The following is a 25,353-nucleotide window of genomic DNA, read 5'->3' on the forward strand; positions in this document are numbered from 1 at the left end:
TGTGGCAGTGCCAAAAACCAGTAAGTGCATGTGCACCGGCCAACTGATTGTCTAGTGTGCATGCACGCCAGAACCCCAAAGTTTGGCTTTTCCAGAGTGTGTTCCCTTCGCGCGCGTGCGCGGCAGTGCCAAAAACCAGCCTGCGCATTCGCGTCGGCCATCTGATTGCGTGCTAGAACCCGGAAGTTTGGCTTTTCCGGAGCGTGGCTGTGACAAGCGTGTGCGCAACGTTTCCATGTGACCTTTTTTTCGGCACTCGGTTGCCCATCACTGTCCTATGACAATCCATAAATTGCAGCCAAGTGAAGCCTCGTTATCCAACCATTACTGTCCTTTATTCAAGATATTCCACATTATCTTTGGTGTGACGATCAGCTCTGCCAATTCCCATTCCTCACCCCACTTTAGCCACAGGGAAGAGAAGGCAGGGCATCGCCCCGCAAGCACATCTGGCACCGGGAAGGTCTGTGAACGGCCCCTTCTCAGTGGTCCTCAGCAACGGCCGATCTTAATCCAAATTCTTACTGTCCCTCTTTCTTCTGAGTCGTTTTTTCATTCCACCTTTTTTGATGGCTGCTTCTCCTCCGGAGAAGACCTTGTCCCGTGCCAGAGCTGCAGAAGGATGATTCCATGACACACGTGGAGAGAAGCTGAGCTGTAAACCGTCGAGGGATACGTGTTCCACGAGAGCTCGACTAAACCTAAGATAAGCACTCTGAGGCAAGACCAAGAGAAGAAAACCATGATTTAACTGAAGCCCTAAAAAAAAAGGTGACCTACCTGCTAATAGGAAAGGAAGGAGTTTTCCTGTTATTCCCCATTGCGGTGAAAATATGTACATAAATGCAAGATAGATAGATTTTCTAGACTTCATTGAGTGACCTGGAAACAAAGAGGCTATTTCTGGCAAGAAATTATGTCCCTTAGACCAGGGATCCCCAATCTTTCAGACCTCAGGGACCACTAAATTCATAATTTAAAATCCCGCGGACTACTAATATGATCTGCCTAATGACTGGCTGGGTAGGTGTGGCTAGGTGGTCATGTGACTGGGTGGGTGTGGTCAACTCAATGTCACTCACGTCGAAGGGCGCCTCGCCAGCCTCTACTCACCCCTCCTCTCCCAACCATTCCTCACCTGCCTGCCCGGGGTCCTTAGGGCCCTAACAGGAAGCAGTTGTTGGAGCTAAGCAGCCACCACGAGAAAGAGTTGGCAAAACAGCTCCGTTCAAATTGGATCCGATTGAGAAGGAGGCTCAGCAGAAGCACCTCACTGAGGACTACAAGCATAGGCTTTCCAAGCAGAGGGAAGACCTGCGGGATTGCAAGGCCAGGTACCAGCACCTGGAGGCTCAGTGGACTGAGATGGTCAGCCAGTTCCAGGCCATGATGCAGCCACTGGAACAAGGGTTCCAGCACCACTTCCCTTCAGCCTTCGCCCAAAGCCCCTCACCAGGAGGCTGAAGCAGACCCCGAGTCAGAATTTCTGTCCCCCTCCGACCCACACAAAAAGACCCCAAAGGGGGAGAATCTCTGCAGTGACACAAACATTCATTGCACATATCCAGCCCAGGGGCCATAGTTGTAGGACCCCCGATTTAGTGCAATATCAAAAATGCAAATAATTTTTCTGCGGACCACCAAAAGTTTCTCGCGGACCACCAGTTGGTGACTTCTGCCTTAGACTGTTCACATGCATGCAAAGGGTCTTCCTTCCCCTCCCATGTTAACCTTACAGATAGTCCTCCACAGTGGTGAAATCTAAAATTTGTTACTACCGGTTCTGTGGGCGTGGCTTGGTGGGGGTCGGGTAATGTGACTGGGTGGGTGTGGCCATTTTTTTTTAACTTTTAAAACCATTTTTTCTACAACCTCTTCGGCGAAGAGGTTGTAAAAAATGCTTTCAAAAGGCTCTGACGATCCCAGCTGAGTTGCCTGATCTGCAAAGGCTTTTTTTTCTTTTAAAAGCATTTTTTCTACAACCTCTTCGGCTTTTTTTTAAAAAAATGCCTCTCCCGATCAGGCAACTCAGCTTGGATCGCCAGAGGCATTTAAAAGAAAAAAAAAAGGTTTTTTTCTTTTAAATGCCTCTGACGATCCAAGCTGAGTTGCCTGATCGGCAGAGGCTTTTTTTCTTTTTTCTTTTAAAAACCTCTGACGATCCCAGCTGAGCCGCGCGATCATCAGAGGCTTTTAAAAGCATTTTTTCGGCCGAAGAAGTTGTAGAAAAAATGCTTTTAAAAGTAAAAAAAAAAGCCTCTGATGATTGTGCGGCTCAGCTGAGCATGGAGGGGGGAGGACAGGGATTTTTGCTACCGGTTCTCCGAACCACCCGCCTCCATCGCTACCAGATCGGGCGATCCGGTCCGAACCGGGAGCATTTCACCCCTGGTCCTCCACATTTAGTGACTCATTTAGTGACAGTTAGCACTGATACTTAACAACTGTTGCAGCATCCCCATGATCGCCTGATCAAAATTTAAACACTTGGCCACTGCCTTGTATTTATGACCGTTGCAGTGTTCTGGGCGGGAAGTGTCACGTGATCCCCTTTTGTGATCTTCTGACAAACAAAATCAATGGGGAAGTCCTCAGTTACTAACTGAGCAACCGCAGTGATTCGCTTAATAATTGTGGCGAGAAAGGTCGTAAAATGGGGCAGTTGTGGTTGTAAGTCTACCTGTAAAATACAGGACTACCTGTATTTTAGGATACATAAACAAGTTCTTTGGGTTTTCCAGCTTTTTAAATAGTAACAGGGCAACCAATTTTGGATAAATATTTAGATGATCTCTAGCAACCTGGGATCTTGGGCTGCTCACTCCTCCTCTCCCAATCCCATCCTCCACTCCTGCTTCAATCTAGTCAAGTAGATTGAATGATCACTTTCTATCATCATGTGGCCAGGGTGACACCACACGCTAACAATTAACAAAACAAACAAACAGTCAGGTAAGGCATGAATATGCATTATTAGCATGTTGTCTTAGTTACGAACATTTTAACATTTTTTTTTTTATTTATTTATATGCCGCCCTTCTCCGAAGACTCAGGGCGGCTTACAATGTGCTCAGCAATAGCCTTCATCCTTTTGTATATTTATACAAAGTCAGCTTATTGCCCCCACAAACTGGGTCCTCATTTCACCTACCTTAGAAAGGATGGAAGGCTGAGTCAACCTTGAGCCTTGGCGAGATTCGAACCCTGCAGTAATTGCAGGCAGCTGGTCTTAAGCAGCTTAATAACAGGGTGCCTTAAACCCTTGTACTACCAAGGCTCTTCTTAATGACTTTAAACGGGATTACTATCATGTTCATTTTCTGGGTGTCATTTTCCTGTTGTTCCTCCCTCAAGATCCTCTCTCCCATTAGCTGAAATGCCCACAACTTAGGAAAGCATACCCAGCATCTGATGAAATGAATTGCAGTCTATGAAAACTTAAGGCAACCTTCTTAAATCTATGGAGCAGGGGTGAAATGTAAAATTTGTTACTACCGGTTCTGTGGGCGTGGCTTGGTGGTGGTGGGGTAATGTGACTGGATGGGCGTGGCCAACTTTTAAAAAAAAAAAAACTTTTTAAACCATTTTTTCTACCACCTCTTCGGCCGAAGAGATTGTAAAAAAATGCTTTTAAAAACCTCTGACCATCAGGCAACTCAGCTGGGATCGTCAGAGGCTTTTAAAAGCATTTTTTCTACAATCTCTTCAGTTGAAGAAATTGTAGAAAAATGCTTTAAAAAGCCTCTGATGATCCCAGCTGAGCCGCGCGATCATCAGAGGCTCTTTTTTTTACTTTTAAAAGCATTTTTTTGGCCAAAGAGGTTGTAGAAAAAATGCTTAAAAAAAAAACCTCTGATGATTGCGCGGCTCAGCTGGGCATGAGGGGGGGAGCAGGGATTTTTGCTACCGGTTCTCCGAACCACCCGCAGCCATCGCTACCGGATCGGGCGATCCGGTCCGAACCGGGAGCATTTCACCCCTGCTATGGAGATTCTCAGTCATCCGGGTCATGGTTTCTCCCAAAGGTGCTTTTTCAAGAGGCAACTGGACTTCCTTGGTTCATTTTCCCTGAAGACGCCATCGCTGGCTATTGGGGGTGAATCACTCGCCCCCACGGAGAGGGCTCGTAACTTGGGCGTCCTCCTGGACGCACGGCTGTCTTTAGAAGACCATTTGGCGGCCGTGGCCAGGGGGGCTTTCTATCAGGTTCGCCTGATACACCAGTTGCGCCCCTTTCTAGATCGGGACTCCTTACGCACATTCACTCAGGCACTCGTCACTTCCCGCCTGGACTACTGCAACGCTCTCTACATGGGGCTCCCCCTGGGGTGCACCCAGAGGCTCCAGCTGGTCCAGAACGCGGCCGCATGGGGGATTATGGGGGCGACGAGGCGCTCCCATGTGACACCTCTCCTGCGCGAGCTGCACTGGCTCCCGGTGGTCTTCCGGGTGCGCTTCAAGGTGTTGGTGACCACCTTTAAAGCGCTCCATGGCTTAGGGCCGGGGTATTTACGAGACCGCCTTCTGCCACCAATAGCCTCCCACCGGCCAGTACGCTCACACAGAGTGGGCCTCCTCAGGGTGCCGTCCGCCAGACAATGTCGGCTGGCGACCCCCAGGGGGAGAGCCTTCTCTGTGGTGGCGCCCACCCTCTGGAACAACCTCCCCCCAGAGCTACGTACAATAACAGACCTCCGGATTTTTCGTCGGGCCCTGAAAACCCATTTATTTCAACTAGCTGGGCTGGCTTGAGCTAAATTTTAAATTGATTTTAAATTGGAACAGTTTTAATTATGGCCAAGATATTTAATTATTTTAATCAGTTTTTTAGATTTTGTATGTTTTGTATGTATGTCTTGTTTTTACTTTGGCTGTTCACCGCCCTGAGTCCTATATTGGAGAAGGGCGGTATAGAAATTTAAACAAATAAATAAAATAAATAAATAAGACGTTTCACTTCTCATCCAAGAAGCTTCTGGAAGAACTGAAGAAACTCCTTGGATGAGAAGCAAAACGATTTCAAGGAAAAAACCAAAGAAAGTCCAGTTGCTTTTTGAAAAAGCACCTTTGGAACTTCTTAAACTGGGTTGTCTCCAGATACTATTTTAAATGGTACAGCCATTTTGTTCCCGATCTGCATCAGTCGAGTTTCATTATTTTTAAACATTTCTACTTTAGACTTCTGCTAAAAGTTGCCTTAGTTACTGTAAGGCATCTGATATTAAATTTAATTTTGTTCGATGCTATTTTTTTCTCTCCTACAAGAATATATTTGATTTGGTTGCCTCGTTCTATTTTAAAATAATAGTCAACTCTTCTTCAATCCCCAAACTCACAAATTTGATGTTTTACAGGTAATCCTGGACTTAGCCCCATAATTGGGATCAGAATTTCCATCTCAAAGCAAGGCAGTGATTCACGCCCGTTTTTACAACTTTTTTGGGTCACAGTTAAGTAAATCACTGCAGTCGTTAAGTGAGTCATGCAGTCGTTAAGTGGATCTCCCCATTTGATTTTGATTTTGTTGGAAGCCAATTGGGCAGGTTGTAAATAGCGATCACATGACTACAGGACACTGCAACTGTCATAAAAACACGTTGATTGCCAAGCGCCCAAATTCTGATCACGTGACGGTGGGGATGTCGTTGTAAGTGTGAGGACCAGCCACCCATCGCTTTTTTCAGCGCCATAACTTTGGTCACTAAACAAATGGCTGTTGTGGACTGCCTGTATTTCTAATTTGGGCACCAGGCTGACGGGTGTCTGTGTGTGTTTAACCTTAAATTACCAGTTGGAGAGAAAACTGATCTCCCTGATGTCAATAATATGGATAGCTGAATCTAAGTACAGACAGTCCTCGACTTATGACCATAACTGAGCCCAAAATTTCTGTGGCTAAGCGAGACATTTGTTAGGTGAGTTTTGCCCCATTTTACGACATTTTCTTGTCGTACTTGCTAAGTGAATCACTGCAGATGTTAAGAAACACGGTTGTTAAGCAAATCTGGCCTCCCCACTGACTTGCGCTTGTCGCAGAAGGGGATCACGTGACCCCCACGACCCTGCAACCGTCATAAATACGAACCAGTTGCCAAGGGTCTGAATTTTGACCACATGACCCTGGGGATGCTGCAAAGATTGTTTGAAAAATGGTCATAAGTCACTTTTTTTCGGCGCCGTTCTAACTTCGAACGGTTACTAAACGAACTGTTGTAAGTGGAGGATTACTTGCAGCTCTTCCTCCTCTTGGGGGCAGGGAAGGAAATGTTCAGAAATCTCAATGGCTGGATAACTGCTGATATACACAGAGAGAGACAGACAAAAACCAGACACACAGACAAACCCGCTCCCTCCCACTGAAACCAGCAGCACAGCTCGCAACTTCCCTCCACCTAGCACACAAGTTCCCAGTATGAAGAGAGCAAGCGTAATGCTGGCGCTGTTGTGGCCCGTACGTGGCCTGTGCGGCTGGTGGCTGATTTGGACAGCGAGGAGGCTGGTGTGGTGTTGCACCAGCAGCCTGTGCAGCTGGCACTTGAGTCGGACAATGAGGAGGCTGGAGAAGATGTGGTGCCAAAGGCGGGGATTCAGCCAGGGCCTTCAGAACCTCCAGAAGCTCCCATAAGTGAAGAGGAAGAAGAGGAGGAGCCTCTTCTCGATGCATGGGCGCACAGAGCTGCCAAAAGGCAGGAGTGGCTCCTCAGGAGGAGGTCTCCTCAAGAGTAAGGCTTGGGGCTAATTGGCCACTCCCTTAGCCTATTTAAGGAGGAACACCGACTGAAGCAAATTGTAGGGAACAACTTTAGTTCATTCTCCTCCGCGTCTGGATTCTCTGCAAATTGCTTCTGGGCTTTCTGCCAACCTTAGTAAGATTGTGATTACTTTATCTTTGTTTTCTTGTAGGCTGTTAAGAAAGTTTATTAACAGCCTTTGTTTGGAAAAAAACTGAGTTCTTTTAGTAAATTTAAGTTTTGTACAAACTTTGTGTATGTTGTGTTCTTTGGGGTCCGTAGCTGGGGCAGAACAATTACTTGCACCTCTTGGGGGCAGGGAAGGAAATGTTCAGAAATCTCAGTGGCTGGATAACTGCTGATACACACAGAGAGACAGACAAAAACCAGACACACAGGCAAACACGCTCACTCCCACTGAAACCAGCAGCGCAGCTCGCAAATTCCCTCCACCTAGCACACAAGGTTCCCAGTACGAAGAGAGCAAGCACAACGCTGGCGCATGTGAAGAGACTCTTCCCCACCCTCCCCAATCCCCCCCCCCAAAAAATCCTGGAAGATACATACTTCAGTAGGTGAGCCAGCTTCTTGGGTGGCGTGCACCAGAGCAGGTAGGGCAGGGTATGGAAATACCAGACGTAGAACTGGTAATGCAAGGAGCGGCTGAAGCAAACGCCAATGAAATTAGAGGTAAAGAGAGGGAAAATGACCTGTGGCTTTCGGTTAAGGAAAAGATTGCACAGTGCAAAACTCCCCAGGGCTATAACTGTCAGGTTTCAGTGTCGTCTCAAAATAAATTGCATTTCCAAACAAATAGTCTTTGATGAAATCTTTCATTTATTAAGCACGACAATCTGTCCCCGATTATGTCGTGGCCAACACTGACTCCCTGACCCCAAACCTTCCCTTTCCGTTCCCCAATTCTCTGCGTCTCATTGGCCATCTTCCAAATCACTCTCCCCATATCTACTACTTCAGCTCCCAGGAATGTCCCCCCTCCCATCTCATCTCCTAGGGGATATTATCTTCAGGGAAAATAAGTAGGTGAAAAGTCAAGCGTCCTCTTCCCAGCTGCCCCCTCTTCTCCTCCTTATGTCAGCACTGGAAACTCCAAACCGTAGTTTGGAGTGCTGACAATAACATTGCGATGGATGTTGAACTATATAGTAGTGGCCAAAATTGTGGAAACCTTTTGGGGAAAAGTGTATTTTTGAGGTTTAATGGCTAATAACACCATTTGGGGATGGGGGGAGGGGAGTTTCAAGATAATCATATTCCACTGCTGGGAATAGCCCAGACCTTAACCCAACTGAAAATCTATGAAGCTGACTAGAGAAACTTGTTAGTTAAAAGCGACCCAGCAATAAAACCCAGTTAATAGAAGCCATCATTCAATCTTGGTTTCACATTAGAACAGCTGCAGAACTAAAAAACTTGGTTCACTCCATGGTAAGACGTTGTTAAGGCCGTAATTCATTCTAAAGGTTACCCAATTAAGTATTAACTGCCATGGTGATAATTTTTATATCTTGTTTTTTCTGCGCGTTTCACTTTTCTTCTTTATACTGTAACTGCCATTCTAATAGAGAATCCTTCATAAAAGTTATGGCATTACCTTTTGATTATATGATCTTTCCATTGATATATAATTTTATGGTACTACTCCAAAAGAAGTGGTGTTATTAGCTAGTTTTAGAAAATACACTTTCCCCAAAAAGGTTTCCACAATTTTGGCCACTACTATACTAGCCTTAGAAACTATGAGACTTGTGGACTTCAACTCCCAGAATTCCCCAGCCACTGTGGCTGGCTGGGGAATTCTGGGAGTTGAAGTCCACAAGTCTTAAAGTTGCCAAGGTTGGATACCCCTGGACTATACTAACTGTGAGTAATCAACTCTTCCCTCATATCCATCAAACAAGAAAATCTCACTTTTAGTGAAAGGATATGATTTGCTGAAAGAGGTTTTGGATGGTCCTTCCTCTTGGCTGGATCCTTTAACAGGCTCAAGATGGTTTCATCAGATCTGTAGGGGACCAGTAAGAAAATGGGTGAGTTTCATGGTGGATTATTTGCCAGGATGAGCCCCATCTATACGTGAGATCTCGGTGTGATGCCTACTTTCATTCCGGAACTGTTGACTTGAGACATAAAGACAATTGGAACAAAATCCAACACAAGTGCAACAAAAATATCTTTCTCTCCCTCTCCGAGGACGGTGTTAGAAAATTTAAATTACTCCCACCAAAGTAGAACAGAAGGATTAGAAGTGACAAGGTAGCAGTCTTCCAATATTGGAGGGGTTGCCACAAAGAAGAGGGGGTCAACTTATTTTCCAAAGCACCAGAAGGCAAGACAAGAATCAATGGATGGAAATTAAGGAGAGAAGCAATCTAGAACTAACGAGAACTTTCCTGGTAGTGACAGCAATTAATCAGTGGAAGGGCTTGCCTTCAGTAGTTGTGGATGCTCCATCACTGGAGGCTTTTAAGAAGAGACTAGACTTGTCTGAAACTATGATACAGGGTCTCCTCCTTGACCAGGGGGTTGGGCAAGAAGACCTCCAAGGACCCTCCCAACTCTGTTCTTCTGTTGAGGCCTGGGACAATCCCAGGGAACGGGCCTCCTTTTCTGTAGCTCCTTCCCCACGAACTGCCACTTCTCACCTGTGCCACCTGGTTAGTGCAAAGAGAGCCAGGACTGTGAAGTGGAGGACCAACAGCGCCAGGTGAAAAGCCCGGTGTTGGAAAACTTCTTCGGGCAAGAACCTCCAATTTACGGTCCACTTGAAGAGGAACTGACGACCCAAATCAAAGGAACGGGACACGTATCCCACGGGGTTCTCCATCAGGAAGGGCAAGCCCAGGGCCACCTGCAAGAGAGACACAACAAGCTCCCAATGTCTACGGAGATTCTCGGTCATCCAGGTTTTCTTACCCCACTATTAGATAATCTCTAATGAAGTAGGTTGCTCATATGCAAACTTGAAGGGGGAGAGAGAGGGGGGGAAATGAGAAAGAAGAAGGAAAGAAAAAAAGAAAGAAAGAAAAATAAAGAAATGGAATGAGGGAGGAAGGGAGGGAAGGAAGGAATGAAAGAAAGGAAAGAAGGAAGAAAAAAAGAGAAAGAGAAAGGAAGGAAGAAAGGGAAAAAAGGTTTTGGTTATCACCTTTAGAGCGCTCCATGGCTTAGGACCTGGTTATCTACAGGACCGCCTGCTACCACCAATAGCCTCCCACCGGCCAGTACGCTCCCATAGAGAGGGGCTCCTCCGGGTGCCGTCGGCCAAACAATGTCAACTGTCGGCCCCTAGGGGGAGAGCCTTCTCTGTGGGGGCACCTACGATCTGGAACGAGCTCCCCCCGGAGATACGGAGGAGCCCGGATCTGCGCACCTTCCGTCGCACACTCAAGACTTTCTTATTTCATCAAGCTGGCCTGGCCTAAATCTTTTCCCCTTTTAAATGTAAATTTTAATTTGTTTTTAAATTATTGGGTATTTTAAATTTGTCTCAGCCAAATTATTTAATTCATTTTTATTCTATTTTAAATTTTTGTATTTATGTGTTTTATTCTGTGGCTGTTCACCGCCCTGAGTCCTTCAGGAGTAGGGCGGTATATAAATCCAATAAAAGAAAGAAAGAAAGAAAGGGAGAGGGAGGGAGGGAATGAATGAAAGAAGGAAAGGAAAAGAAAGGAAAAGAAAGAAAGGAAAAAGAAAAAGAAAGAAAAGAAAATAAAAAGAAAGAAAAAAGAGAGAGAAATAAAGCAATGGAATGAGGGAGGGATGGAAGGAAGGAATGAAAAAAAGAAGAAAGAAAAAAGAAAAAGAGAAAGAAATGGAATGAGGGAGGGATTGAATAAAAGAAAGAAGGAAAGAAGAAAGAAAAAGAAAGGAAGGAAAGAAGAAAGAAGGAAGGAAGGAAGGAAGGAAGGAAGGAAGGAAGGAAGGAAGGAAGGAAGGAAGGAAGGAAGGAAGGAAGGAAGGAAGGAAGGAATTTTGTTTTGGCATATCGGTAATTATCAAATCAACTGACTTATACAAATGGCTTCCCACAGGAACTGAAATACTGAAACCCTTCCGTAATCAAAGGAACGGTGTAGGGTCCCGTTGTGAGATAAAGGCCCCCCGTCTGACACTATTTTGCAAACCGAGAGAGGCCATTTATGGAGTCTGGCCATTGCCCTTCCTTGCCTCCCCACCAAATCTTGCCCCCCAAAAATTGCAGGTGCGACAGCCCTGAGCGACAGCCTCTCTCCTCCACTTACCTGAAGGACTGCACAGATGGCGAGCTTTGGGATGGCCCCTCGCAGGCCAAAGCGCCGGAGGAGAAGGAAGAGAAGTCCCGGCGCAAAGAGGAGGATGTTCATTTTGACCGACACAGCCAGGCTGAAAGGCGAAAAGCAGGAGGGGTGTTAGGTGGGTGTGGTCCCCGCCTGGGGTGGGCTCTAAAATTTTTTTACTACCGGTTCTGTGGGTGTGGCTTATTTTGTGGGCGTGGCTTGATGGTCATGTGACAATTCTTTAGGATTCAGCAGAGGTACTGGTCTACCCGGCTTTTAACTGCTTGCAGAGCTGTACCGGTCTACCCATTTGTTCTTGGAACGTTCCGATCTACTCATTTGTTTTTGGAGGCACTGGTCTACGCATTTGTTTTTCGAGCGCATTGGTCTACCACCACACTGCCTTTAAACCTGATCAGCTGTAGGGCGGCCTTTTGAAGCCGCGTGGCAAGAGTTTAAACAGCTTTTTCCTTCTAGCCGATCAGCTGGGACTCAGGAGGCAGCGAATAGATTGGGGGCAGGGCCAAATAAAAGGTAAGAATAACGTGGGGTGGGGGAGGGCCCAGCTCCCGAACAAAGAGAACCGGTCCGGTGACGTCATATCCTCACTGCTACCGGCTCGGCCGAACCGGGAGGAACCCACCATTGGTCCCCCCTAGCTCCATTCACGTCAAAACCAGCTCTGTAGCCTACGCTTGTGCTTAAACACCACCCAGGCAACAACCAGAGACCATCTCTGCCCCTCCGTGTTGGCTTACTTATATTTCATTGAATAAATCACAATAAACCATATCAGTTACAGCTTGGCGTTATAATAGATGAACCCAGCCTAAGTTATGAACGGAATACAAGGCGGGAGGAACTGAGGCTCAGATGACGAGATATACGATGCTCGGGAAGCAACAAATGTGCATTTCCCGCCCCCTAAAATCAGAATTTTTGGCAAAAAAAAAAAAGTTGTAAATCAGTGCCAGGGACAGTACCGGTCTCCTTTGGTGTTAATGTTTTAATTTGTAAGGCTGAACGTTTTAAAGGCTTTTGTTTTGTGCTTTTAGGATGTTGTAAGTCATCCTGAGTCACTTGAGTCACACGGGCAGCATATATATTTCATCAACTCTGGGACGTTGAAGAACGGAAGGGAAGGCAGCCAATGAAAGGGGTCTGTGTGCCAAGCCCTCTGAGGGTTACCACCAGGTGCTGGGGGTTCGGGAGAACCTCTAGCTAAGATTCTGTGCAGTTCGGAGCCACTCCTGGCTGGCCCCACCCATCCCGCCCCGCCCCTCCCAGGAGCCCCCACGCGTTTTGGATGCAGGGTGTGCGTGGAGGCTCGGGGAGGGCGAAAAACGGGCCTACCGGAATTTTGGGAAGGCCAGAAATGGGCCAGCTTCCGGCCTTCAGAGGGCCTCCAGAGCCTGGGGAGGCCATTTTCGCCCTCCCGGAGGCTCAATAAAAGTCCGAGGAGGGCAAAAACGCCCCCGTTACCACCCTTCTCTGGCTGAGGAATTCTGGGAGCTGACGTCCACAAGCCTTAAAATTGCCAAGGAGGGAGATTTCTGCTCTCGCCCAAAAGGTGGAAGCTTTTTCACCGCGAGCAACTGATGAAAAACAGAGGATCGGACTGACGAGGAAAGTGGGGAGGCTCCGAAAGGAGGCCCAAGGCCCTTCCACCAGGGATGAATCTCAGCCTTCCAAATTTGAGGCGGGCCAGGTCGCCCGAGAGATGCCTCTGCAAGATGCTGCTTTGCCCCCCACCTCCACACCCCTCCACACCCCCCCCCCATCAACAAAGGGAGAGCTCACCTGTAGCAGAAGCAGCCCCAGGACCAGCGATCCTCCAGGAAGAGATTGACGGCCAGGAAAAGGATTGCCATGGCCACCGGGTCGTTGAAGAGGCGCAAGACGAAAATGGAGTGGATGCGGTAGGAGGCACAGCACATGAAGAAGAAGACGTAGGGAGGGACCTGGGGAAGACGGGGCAGTGAGGAGTCAGGCCCACCCACCACCAAGGCAGCTGAGGCGGAGGTCGGAGTGAGCCGTATAGCCCGTCCTCGACTTACAATAGTGACCATTTGAAGCTACAACGGCACTGGAAAAAGTGATTTATGACCACTTTTCACGCTTACGACTGCCATTGCAATATCCTCGTGGTCACGTGATCAAAATCACGTGATCAAACTTCAGAATTGGATTAAGAATTGGACCGGACCAAAAGTCAAGGATCCCTGTACTTAACACTGGACTTTCTTCGGGATAGCACAAAAAAAGTTAAAATTTCTGCCTTAACTCGCTGTGTGAATTGTACACCAGAAACTCCATAAAATGAATAATTTGTGACTGGAGCAATGGCATTTCCTAGAGCAGTGATGGCTAACCTTTTGGCCATCATGTGCCAGGAGTGGGAGGAAGCCGGGGGGGTGTGTCACGCATGTGCATGCCCACACCCATAATTGTATGCGCCCCACCCCCATGCGTGCGACCCCCCCCATGCTCCCCCCACACTCCTGGCACACGATGGCCCGGTGGACCCGTTTTTCTCTCTCCCCAGGCTCCAAAGCCTTTCTAGGAGTCTGGGGAGGGCAAAAACGGCCTTCCCCACTCCCCCTGGAGGCTGGAAACGGCCCATTTGCCAACTTCCAGTGCGACCGGAAGGCCCGTTTTTTGTTCTCTCCAGGCTCCAGAGCCTTTCTAGGAGTCTGGGGAGGGCAAAAACGGCCTTCCCCACTCCCCCTGGAGGCTGGAAACGGCCCATTTGCCAACTTCCAGTGCGACCGGAAGGCCCGTTTTTTGTTCTCTCCAGGCTCCAGAGCCTTTCTAGGAGTCTGGGGAGGGCAAAAACGGCCTTCCCCACTCCCCCTGGAGGCTGGAAACGGCCCATTTGCCAACTTCCAGTGCGACCGGAAGGCCCGTTTTTTGTTCTCTCCAGGCTCCAGAGCCTTTCTAGGAGTCTGGGGAGGGCAAAAATGGCCTCCCCCCCCCCCGGAGGCTGGAAACGGCCCATTTGCCAACTTCCAGTGGGACTGGAAGGCCCGTTTTTTGTTTTCTCCAGGCTCCAAAGCCTTTCTAGGAGTCTGGGGAGGCCGAAAACGGCTCCCCCCTCCGGAGGCCGAAAACAGCCAGTTTGCCAACTTCCAGTGTGTCCACCAATATGGCTACGTGTGCCAAAGGTGGCACGCGTGCCATAGGTTCACCATCACGGTCCTAGAGTTCCTCCCTGCGAGGGACCTGCCCCATTAATCCTTTACTTTTAGCCCATACGCAATACGTTGTTCCTGGGCTTGGGATGGACCTGCAACAGGAAAACGGATCCTCTTTAATGCTTCCAGAAATCCCATTACGGCTCCTGACCTTATTGGTGCGGCTGTAGATGCGGAAAACGAGCAGCAGGGTGGCCAGGTACAAGGTGGCAAAAAAGTACTGTGCCATGCGGATGTTGGTGCCTCGGTCGGTGGCATAATAAAGACCCATGAAGATGTAAACGAAGCCAGCAGGGTACCTGAAGTGGGAGAAGAGAGATAGGAGGGATTTAAAAGCAGCAGGAAAGAGAAACTTCCTTGGTGTCCCGTCTGCCATTGTAAAAGCTTCAGCCTGCTTTGCTTCGCTGGCATCCTGCCATAAATTGCGGGAGTGGGGAAGGGGAATGTAGTGGGGAGGGATGATAGGAAGCAGAGGTGCCAATCTGGAACAGACCAATGCATCCAAGGACGTGAACGTGAGAACGCAATGCGGAACTACATCAAAGAGGCGCCAAACCTTAAAGCGGTTACCACAACACCAAATATGAATACTATTGGTCACTCATGAACTGGTCAAGAGGGGAGGGTCCGGGAATTGGGGAAAAGGCAGGTTTTGAGCAGGAATATTCAGATCCAGCTTTGCTTATGCTGTAACCACTTTAGTCAAAGTTAATATTATTTTGCTACGAATGGAGTCGAGGGTCTTTCTTTTCTAAATGCTCAAGCTGGGACTAGCCTGACACTTGCTGTGTCCATGCTCAGTTTTCCAAGGACAGGACTCCCTCCCTCCCTCTGTTCCTGACTCACAATGCCTACTTGGCATCAAACTTTGTTACTTGAACCCATCGTATCAGCCTGCCAATTTGATCCTGGGGGGTTGGAGTCCTTGGGATTCCTTTGATTAAACAATGTCATATAATTATTATTATTATTATTATTAATTTAATTTGTATACCGCCCTTCTCCCAGAAGGGACTCAGGGCGGTGAACAGCCAAAATTAAAAAACATACAAATGCAAAAGTTAAGATAATTAAAAGAATTAAATCATTGGCTACCCAAATTTAAAACCCCAAATCCATAAAATTTAAAATCCCAATTAAAAAACCATTTAGGCTAGGCCTATATCGAGACCCCAAAAATTCACTCTGCAGCAGCACCTGCTCTCTGGAATGACATTCCCCCCAACATCTAGGTGGGCCCCACTGTGCTGTTTATAAGAGCTATAAAGATCTGAATTGTTGAGACTTATGAAGACCCTTGACAGATGGGATGACACCATCTGTCATGTCATCCCAACCTTAATCTTGTATTGGCTGTACAGGTAGTCCTCGACGTAACAACCACAATGGAGGCCAAAATTTCCACTGCTAAGCTAGACAGTCGTTAAGTGAGTTTCCCCCCCCATTACCACAGTTAAGTAAATCTCTGCAGTTCAGTTACTAACACGGTTGTTAAGTGAATCTGGCCTCCCCATTGCCTCAGCTTGTTAAAAGGTCAGAAAAGGGGATCACACGACCCCGGGGCCATGCAATCGTCATATGAGTCAGTTGCCAAGTGTCCGAATTTTGATCACGTGACCACGAGGATGCTGTAACCATCGAAAGTGTGAAAAATGCCCATAAGTCACTTTTTTCAGTACCTTTGTAACTTTGAATAGCCGCTAAATGAATGGTTGTTAAGTCAAGGACTACCTGCAATGTAATTGGTACATACCTTGGTAGTACAGTGGTTTAAAGCACCCTGTTATTAACACAGCTGCCTGCAATTACTGCAGGTTCGAATCCTACCAGGCTCAAGGTTGACTCAGCTTTCCATCCTTTCTAAGGTAGGTGAAATGAGGACCCAGTTTGTGGGGGCAATAAGCTGACTTTGTATAAATATACAAAAGTATGAAGGCTATTGCTTAACGCAGTGTAAGCCGCCCTGAGTCTCCGGAGAAGGGCGGCATATAAATCAAATTAAAAAAAAAAAATTGATTGTTGTGAGCTATCCAGAATCATTGGGGGTCGGGTGCCATATAAGTCTGATAAATTATATTGTTGTTGGTGGTGATGATGATGATGATGGACCCACGAGAGCTTCAGCAAGGTTGGAAGATTAGAGGTACTCACACAAGGGGTCCCGTGTCCCCCTTTAGTTGGGTGTAATCCAGGGTCCCGTTCACAACCCCCTCCACTTCATCCATGTAGGCTTTCCAGTCGATCTCGGTGTCTGTGGGGAAAGTGCACAGATGCTCATCAGTTCATCAGCTGCCTTAGAAGGTCTGGAGTCTCCAAGAACTCTAAAGGAGATGGGCAGTTAAATTTCGCCGTTCCATAGCCAAGTTCAGGTAATCAAAATGGGCCTACTCCCAGCCACTTTTCTCCAGCTAAAATACATGATCGTGCTTCGGACTAGTTTTCAGTAGCCCGGAAGACAGGTGATGGATTTTGATTTTGATTTTGTATTTTTCTCTTTAGCTTTTTAGCAAAAGTCATTGTTTATTTATTTATTTTATTATTTTATTAGTCATATTTCTATTGTTGCTGGTGTTGAGCGCTAAGATAACATTTCCTGATGAAGATAGAGACAAAGATGAGGAGTTAGGCGTTTTTTGTATATGTATAGGTTTGAACAATATAATGAGGATTACCTAAATTTGATAAATGTGAGAGAGATTGCTAATACTGGTATTAGAAGAGATGACGTTAGGCATTCTCCTTTTATGTACGTTTAAATAATATAATGAGGATTATATAAATTTGATAAATGCAACAGAAATTATTAACAATGGTAGCGTGAATTGGATCAATATGAATGATACCTAGCCAAATTTGTTCATATATAATAGAGAAATGTTTAGATTGAACAAGAAAGACGTAGATGAAGATAGAGATAAAAATGAGGAGTTAGGCATTCCTTGCTTATATCTGTTTGAACAATATAATGAGGATTACTTAAATTTGATAAATGTGATAAGAGATTATAATACTGTTATTGTGAATTGGATTAATATGAATGATACCCAGAACCAACTCTGTTCACACACAATATGGATGGGTATTTAAAATAATAATAATAATAAAATATTTTTTTTTTAAAAAAGTAAGGTAACATTTCCTAAACAAATTGACAAACTACAACTATGATGATATGATGCGGCAGGTAATTTGTGTTCAATGTGTGATGCAGTTCCCTGGAGGAGTAGAATACAAAATACTTCAACCTAGGCATACCTTCCATATCTCGCTGGAAGGGTTCTGAGGTCTTACTGGAAACATTTCAACCTCAAAAAGGACTGTTTTAATTTCTGCTCTGCCACAAATTCAAGACCAGAATTTTTATTTATCATTTTTAGAAACTAGCAGAATGTTAGTACTTTAATAGGAATGGAGCGGGATTTCATGTAGAACAGTGTTTTTCAATGTTGGCAATTATAAGATGTATGGACTTGAACTCCCAGAATTCACCAGCCAATATGCTGGCTAGGGAATTCTGGGAGCTGAAGTCCACACATCTTAAAAAGTTGGCAACACTGAAAAACATTGGTGTATGCAATGCTAAGATACTACTGATTAAACAGACTTAGTTTGCATGGTCTCTGCACGCATGATGCAAATGAAACAACCAAAATGTTAAAAAGTTATGATATGTATGTAGTTACTTACCAAGCACATCGAAATTGTATTAAAGTAACCAAAATACCTTCACAATTCCCAAGGCATGTCACAACCCTAATGTTTGGAAATTGAAAGTTGAAAAATTTGACACGCCCTAATTAGTGCAACGCTCACGAAATTAGTTTCATGGTTTCTTTAGTTTAAAATAACACATGAACCAGGGGTGAAATGCTCCCAGTTCGGACCAGATCACCTGATCCGGTAGTGATAGTGGCGGGTGCTTCGGAGAACCGGTAGCAAAAATCCCTGCCCACCCACCCCCCCCATGCCTAGCTGAGCCGCATGATCATCAGAGGCTTTTTTTTTTTTTACTTTTAAAAGCATTTTTTCTACCTCCTCTTCCGACGAAAAAATGCTTTTAAAAGTAAAAAAAAAAAGCCTCTGATGATCAAGCGGCTCAACTGGGATCAACAGAGGCTTTTCAAAGCATTTTTTTCTGCAACCTCTTGGCTGAAGAGGTGGTAAACAAAATGCTTTGAAAAGTCTCTGACGATCCCAGCTGAGTTGCCTGATCGGCAGAGATGTATTTTTAAAAAATACCTCTCTGCCGATCAGGCAACTCAGTTGGGATCGTCAGAGAGGTATTTTTTAAAAAGCCTCTCTGACGATCCCAGCTGAGTTGCCTGATCAGCAGAGGCTTTTCAAAGCATTAGAAAAAATGCTTTGAAAAGTTAAAAAAAAAAAAAAGTTGCCCACGCCAACCCAGTCACATCACCCCCCCACCAAGCCACGCCCACAGAACCGGTAGTAACAAATTTTATATTTCACCCCTGACGTGCCAACACACCAAACCTGGTTATTGGATTAACCCATTTTCACCTCTGATGTGATACGGTGAACGAATAAAAGAAGCTAGGTTCGCATACACTTGCTATGCTGTAAAAAATGTCTAATGTGAATACTAAGTTTAGTGTATGTACAAAAGTCGCAAGGGTCAGAAAGGACCACCGAGGTTGTCAAATGCGCGTGCATTCACACACACAGAAAGACACACTTCCTCAGTGCAAGGATCTAAATTGAATCAACCTGGACTGATGGCTGTTCAGTTTGCCCACTGAAGAGTAATCCCCTTCCTCCTTTGGAAATTGGTTCACTGTCAAACTTTTCTTACTGTCACGGACTTTTTCCCTCTGACATTCAAGTAGCTAACATCGACAGCTTGTGTGAATGCCCAAAAGCAGTGATGGGATTCAGCCGGTTCGCACCACTTCGGGAGAACCGGTTGTTAACTTTCTGAGCAGTTTGGTGAACTGGTTGTTGGAAGAAATCATTAGGGCAGAGAACCGGTTGTTAAATTATTTGAATCCCACCACTGCCCAAAAGGTAGGTGGTCTTGCGGGGGGAAGGGAATCCTCTAAAGAATTAGTTCCTGAGGGACAGGATTTCAAGAGACATAACATCTGAATGTCCCTTTTTCCACCCCGGGTGTTCCTCACACAGCCTGCAATCCTAGACAGAGATCCAATTTATTTACAAGATTTGGTTTCCAGACAGGGTGGATAAAAATCAATGATTTTTTTAAAAAAAATCAAAAAAATCAGATTTTTTTTATTTAAATCGGATTTTTTTGATTTAAATCGGATTTTTTTAAATTTTTATCGAATTTATTTTAATAAAAAACTTTTGGGGAAATCTAACGTAAGATAGTTTTCTGCTTAAGATACATAAATAATTTAGTTGATTCAGCATAAAATGGAGCTGAGTTATGTAGCATGAGGCTGTCTATTCTGCAACACTGGGACTATCGGTGAGTCAACAGTGGGTCAAAGGAGTAGCAGAGATGACAGTTGCTCTTTAAAAATTATGATTTAAATCGAGTTGATTTAAATCAAGCCTTTTTACTAGTGATTTAAATCATGATTTAAATTGTGATTTAAATCAACTCGATTTAAATCAAATCCACCCTGTTTCCAGCTATTTAGTTTAATATGTACACTGAGAGCATATACACCAAAGACAAATTCCTTGTGTGTCCAATCACACTTGGCCAATAAAAAGTTCACTTCACTTCACTTCACTTCACTTCACTTCACTCTCCATTCCATTCCATTCCATTCCATTCCATTCCCATTCCTATTCCTATTCGAAAACGAATCAAAGCACAATGCTGGATTAAAATTATGAACGAGACGAGACAGATCCTTTCCTTTTTTTCGTCAAGGTTACGGCGAAGGGAAAAAAGAAATATTTCCCGCGATCTTAGCAGCAACACATTATCGGATGCCGTGATTGCCACCCACCCCACAGATCGAGAAGGGCACAGCAGTTTAGACCAGTGTTGGTCAACCTTGGCAACTTTTAAGATGCATGGACTTCCAATTCCCAGAATCCCCCAGCACAGCTGTGCTGTGCTGGGGGATTCTGGGAATTGGAAGTCCATGCATCTTAAAAGTTGCCAAGGTTGACCAACCCTGTTTTTAGCCTGCGGGGCCAGCCAAAAACACCACCTGCACTGCTCCAGTTCTATTCTTGGCACACACACACACCCCGCTCTTCGCCTACCCGCTCTAAGACGACTCCCCTCCACTCTTCCAAGATTCTAGTCCTCAAGGTTTATCAATGCACCCAAATACTCCCTCCCCACCCCTGCAGACCCCACCTCCCTTCCTTTCCGCCCCCCCCGCCACATCAACGGGGCCCCCTCCCAACGGGTCTGGCCAAAGACCCTTATTATCACTCCATCCCTGCGCGGATGATGGGAGCTGGAATCCAACCCTTTCGGGGTGCCCAAGGCGACTCACATGCCACCCTCTGGATGACCCAGAGGTTGACCCCCACTTCGGCCAAGCAGAGGCAGGCGGCCACCAGCGGGGTGAAGCGAGGCTCTAAGAGCACCAGGTGCTTCTCCTGCCAGGCTCGGCGTAGGGCCCGGAGAAGGACGGGGGAGCCTGGCCCCGCCGCCCCTTTCCTCCGCGGCCCAGGCGCCGGCGCCATAGCCCCTATTGAGGCCCGTTGGTGCCTCCGCCAAAACGCTCCCCCGCCTGGCCTCGCCCGGCGTCGACAGTTCCGGCCGCGGCAGCGTCCGCCCTTTGGGGGGTGGGGCGGGGGCTTGCCTGGGGTTTCCTCAGCTCCGGGATTTCCCCGTGGTCTCCCGTCCACCTGCAGCAGATCAAAACAGAGCCGCCAGCTCAGCGCTACCCTCTAAGCGGGGTGTTTCTGTGAAAGTCTGCTCCTTTGCAAGAATGCGCAAGGCGTTTTTGTTTTTGTTCCCCCCACCCCCTTGCCCAAGACTCCAAGGATCTCTTCGCCTCTCCTGGTGGTCTCCTTTCCGTGCCCCCCCCCTCTCCCCTTAACTTCTAGTGGCTTGGCAAGGCTCTGTTCGTGGCTACCGAGCGTTGGATTCCACGACAAAGGTGTAAGAAATGTGCTAAAATAAAACAAATGAAAAGGAAGGGAAACTAATATACTGAATATACTGCGTGATTATCAAACACAGAGACGGTGGGGGGGGGAGGAAGGGGGAAAGAGAAAGAAAGAGAAAAGAGAGAAAAGAGAGAGAGAGAGAGAGAAAAGAGAGGGAGGGAGAGGAGAGAAAAGGGAGGGAGGGAGAGAAAAGGGGAGAGAAATAGAAAGGAGGGAGGGAGAGGAAGGGAGAAAGAAAAAGGAGGGAGAGAAGGAGGGAGAGAGAGGAAGGGAGAGAGAGAAAAGGGAGGGAGGGAGAAAGAAGAGGGAGAGAAAGAGGGAGGGAAGGAGGGAAGGAGAAAAGAGAGGGAGGGAGGGAGAGATAATTCATAGCTGAAGCTCATGCTCCCTATGGGAGCTTATCCCATTATTTATGTTTTAGTTATTAACTAACTATTAATATTTAGTTTTAATATTAAAGAGGAAAGGAGAGGAGAGAAAAGGGAGGGAGAAAGGGAGGGAGAGAGAGAAAGAAAGAGAGAGATAGAAAGGAAGAAGGGAGAGGAAGGGAGAAAGAAGGGAGAGAAAGAGAGGGAGGAAGGAAGGAGAAAAGAGAGGGAGGGAGGGAGGGAGGGAGGGAGAGATAACTCCTAGCTGAAGCTCCTACTCCCTAGGGTCCTTATCCCATTATTTATGTTTTAGTTATTAACTAACTATTAATATTTAGGTTTTAATATTAATAACTAACATTAATATTAACTTGCCAGGCGTTGAACCCAGAAAGGAAGCACGTTTTTATAGTTTGCAATTTTGTTTTTAAGAAGAATTGATTAAGCTCAATCGGCATTACAATTTCCTACTCATTTATAGCTTCAGCAACCTGTGCAAATGCCATGGAGGATCTGCAACTAGGAGCTCCTTGGTGCTGTCTGAGCTTGGTTATGTCCTTGCAGACGTTTCATTACCCTACTAGGTAACACTATCAGGGCTAGCTGCGTAATGAAACGTCTGCAAGAAAACAGCCAAGCTCAGAGAGCACCATTTCAATCCTGAGCTACCAATATCCCCCTTTATTTAATAACATTAAATATGTACTTATATGTTAGGGGGTAGGTATATACATGTATGTATGTAGCATTTCTATATGCGTTTTATGTATGTGTACACTTTTCAAGAACAGGCAACAGAATTTCATTTTTAATGTGTGCTGGAGTGCCCACAGGAAAAAAAATGACAGTTATCTCTCTCTTATCGGATCTCCAACTCTCGGTGTCCTCAATCTGAAGAAGGAAATCCCAAAGGTGCTTTTTTCAAGAGGTAACTGGACTTCCTTTGTTTTTTCTTTTGAAGACGTTTCACTTCTCATCCAAGAAGCTTCTTCAGCTCTGACAGGATAGTGGGGAATGGAAGGATTTATATTCCTTGCAGGCAGCTGGTCATTTGCATCCTTTGAGAGTGATGCTCCTTGAGTGGTGCTCCTGGTTTCTGTCGTCTGCAATTATTTTCTCTCTGGAAATCCATTCCTACTCCCACACCATTCAAAGGGTGTTCATCCCAAATTGTATAGCTAAAAGTCTGTAGATATTCTCAGTCATCCAGGCCATGGTTGTCCCAAAGGTGCTTTTTCGGGAGGCAACTGGACTTCCTTCTTTTTTTTTTCTCTTGAAGATGTTTCGCTTTTCATCCAAGAAGCTTCTTCAGCTCTGACAGGATAGTGGGGAATGGAAGGATTTATGGTCATGACGGCTCTCAGCAAAGAATATAAATCCTTCCACTATCCACTATCCTGTCAGAGTTGAAGAAGCTTCTTGGATGAGAAGCAAAATGTCTTCAAAAGAGAAAAAACAAGAAAGTCCAGTTGCCTCCCGAAAAAGCACCTTTGGGATTTCGTCAGTGGTGAAATCAATTTTTTTTTACTACCGGTTCTGTGGGTGTGGCTTGGTGGGTGTGGCAGGGGAAGGATACTGCAAAATCTCCATTCCCACCCCACTCCAGGGGAAGGATATTGCAAAATCTCCATTCCCACCCCACTCCAGGGGAAGGATATTGCAAAACCTCCATTCCCACCCCACTCGGGGGCCAGCCAGAGGTGGTATTTGCCAGTTCTCTGAACTACTTAAAATTTCCGCTACCGGTTCTCCAGAACCTGTCAGAACCTGCTGGATTTCACCCGTAGATTTCCTTCTTCAGATTGAGGCCACCGAGAGTTGGAGATCCAATAAGAGAGAGATAACTTTTATCGTCATTTTTTTTTCCTGTGGGCACTCCAGCACACATTAAAACTGAAATTGTTGCCTGTTCTTGAAAAGGGTAGACATACATAACACGCATATAGATATGCTATATACATTTATTTTTATTTATTTATTTATTTTGTCAAGCATGTATAAAATAACAGATATAAGTATAAACACGATTATGAATACAGGAAATGGATACGGATAAATGGGGACAGGACAGGGACAGTAGCCACGTTGGTGCGCTTATGCACACCCCTTACAGATCTCTTACGAATGGGGTGATGTGTATACCTACACCTCAGGGGTGAATTCCAGCAGGTTCTCACAGGTTCTGGAGAACCGGTAGCGGAAATTTTGAGTAGTTCGGAGAACTGGCAAATGCCACCTCTGGCTGGCCCCAGAGTGGGGAGGGAATGGGGATTTTGCAGTATCCTTCCCCTAGAGTGGGGAAGGAATGGGGATTTTGCAGTATCCTTTCCCTGGAATGGGGTAGGAATGGGGATTTTGCAGTATCCCTCCTGGAGTGGGTGGGAACGGAGATTTTGCAATATCCTTCCCCTGCCACGCCCACAGAACCGGTAGTAAAAAAAAAATTGGATTTCACCACTGCTACACCCTAACATATAAGTACATATTTCATATTATTACATAAAGGGGGATATTGGTAGTTCAGGATTGAAATGAAGGCTCCTTGGTGCTCTCTGAACTTGGCTGAAAAAACCCCTTTGGGACAACCGTGACCTGGATGGCTGAGAATCCCTACAAGACCTACAGCAGCCAGAAAGCGGACCCAAACCCTCCTAGCTCGCGTTTCCGGGGGGAGCGCTTTTATCCACCCTCCCCGCTCAGCAACCGGAAGCTCCACGTGGTTTTGCCAGGCCACGTGGACGAGCAGGTGTCCCAGGGCTGCCAAGCACAGGCGGCGGGGGCAATTCCATCCATTGGCTGGCCGCCGGGCTTTCCTCCACCCCGGCTTACCCCCGAATGGAGGAGGCCCCGCGGAGGCAGCGCCCGGCTTCCAACGCCGGGTACCGGGAGCGGGGCTTCTGGGACGCGAGGTATGACCAAGAGGGGGCCGAGCCCACCGAGTGGTTCGGGGGCTTGGAGGCTTTTCGCGAAGAGCTGGAGGCGGAACTGAAGCCGGGGGACCGGATCCTGGTACTGGGTAAGCGACCCCCCCCCCCGGGATTGTGTCGTGGAGCAGAGGTCTCCAAGCATGTCGACTTTAAGACTTGTGGACTTCAACTCCCAGAATTCCTCAGCCAGCTTTGCTAGCTGAGGAATTCTGGGAGTTGAAGTCCACAAGTCTTAAAGTCGACATGCTTAGGAGACCCCTGTTGTGGCGGCTCAAGGCACGCATGCGCGCTTCCTGTTTCCTCCCAGAGTCTTAAAAGCTGGCTGGGGAATTCTGGGAGTTGAAGTCCCACCCACCTTAAAAGTTGCCAGGCTTGAGAAATACTGATTTTTTTAAGGACTTGGGGATCAAAACCTGGATCGGAATCCTGTGCGTTTCCTTTTCTGCTGCTGCTGCTAAACAAATAATTCCCTCAACACTGTCAAACTAGTTGCTAAATCTGCATTACTATTAGTCTTCTCATCGTTCCTATCACCCATCTCCTTCCATTTATGACTGCATGACTGTAACTTTGTTGCTTGGATCCTTACTATTGATATTGTTTCCTAGTATGATTTGATTGCTTATTTGTATCCTATGACTATCATTAAGTGTTGGACCTTATGATTCTTGATGAACGTATCTTTTCTTTTATGTACACTGAGAGCCTATGCACCAAGACAAATTCCTTGTGTGTCCAATTACACTTGGCCAATAAAAAATTCTATTCTATTCTATTCTATTCTATTC

General features: G+C 46.3%; 2 protein-coding genes across 2 annotated transcripts in view; one reads left to right on the plus strand and one right to left on the minus strand.

Annotated features, from left to right (window-relative positions):
- Positions 1 to 313: 313 nt before the first annotated feature.
- On the minus strand, positions 314 to 20,859 carry ALG3 (ALG3 alpha-1,3- mannosyltransferase). The gene is made up of 9 exons (XM_070946015.1): positions 20,649 to 20,859; positions 16,360 to 16,459; positions 14,360 to 14,507; positions 12,815 to 12,975; positions 11,000 to 11,120; positions 9,398 to 9,603; positions 8,680 to 8,757; positions 7,299 to 7,442; positions 314 to 715 (listed from the first exon to the last, which is right to left on the minus strand). Exons 1-9 carry the CDS (start codon positions 20,839 to 20,841, stop codon positions 553 to 555), a joined length of 1,314 nt encoding a protein of 437 aa, XP_070802116.1. The 5' UTR covers positions 20,842 to 20,859; the 3' UTR covers positions 314 to 552.
- Positions 20,860 to 24,473: 3,614 nt separating this feature from the next.
- The window catches only part of EEF1AKMT4 (EEF1A lysine methyltransferase 4), a 43,438-nt gene continuing 42,558 nt past the window's right edge, over positions 24,474 to 25,353 (plus strand). The window contains exon 1 of the mRNA XM_070945851.1: positions 24,474 to 24,654. Coding sequence (XP_070801952.1) covers positions 24,474 to 24,654 — 181 coding nt within the window. The remainder of the gene's footprint in view (positions 24,655 to 25,353) is intronic.

The sequence above is a fragment of the Pituophis catenifer genome, unplaced genomic scaffold (assembly GCF_029215685.1).
Source record: "Pituophis catenifer annectens isolate HBS135680 unplaced genomic scaffold, rPitCat1.0.hap2 SCAF_6, whole genome shotgun sequence".
NCBI lineage: Eukaryota > Metazoa > Chordata > Lepidosauria > Squamata > Colubridae > Pituophis > Pituophis catenifer.

Excerpts from the sequence above, each read along its gene's own strand:
- ALG3 (XM_070946015.1), bottom strand. The coding sequence starts at position 20,841 with ATGGCGCCGGCGCCTGGGCCGCGGAGGAAAGGGGCGGCGGGGCCAGGC. Across the intron at positions 11,121-12,814 it reads TGGGGCTGCTTCTGCTACAG|CCTGGCTGTGTCGGTCAAAA; the intron begins GTGAGCTCTCCC and ends TTCGCCTTTCAG. Across the intron at positions 716-7,298 it reads AAGCTGGCTCACCTACTGAA|AGTGCTTATCTTAGGTTTAG; the intron begins GTATGTATCTTC and ends GTCTTGCCTCAG.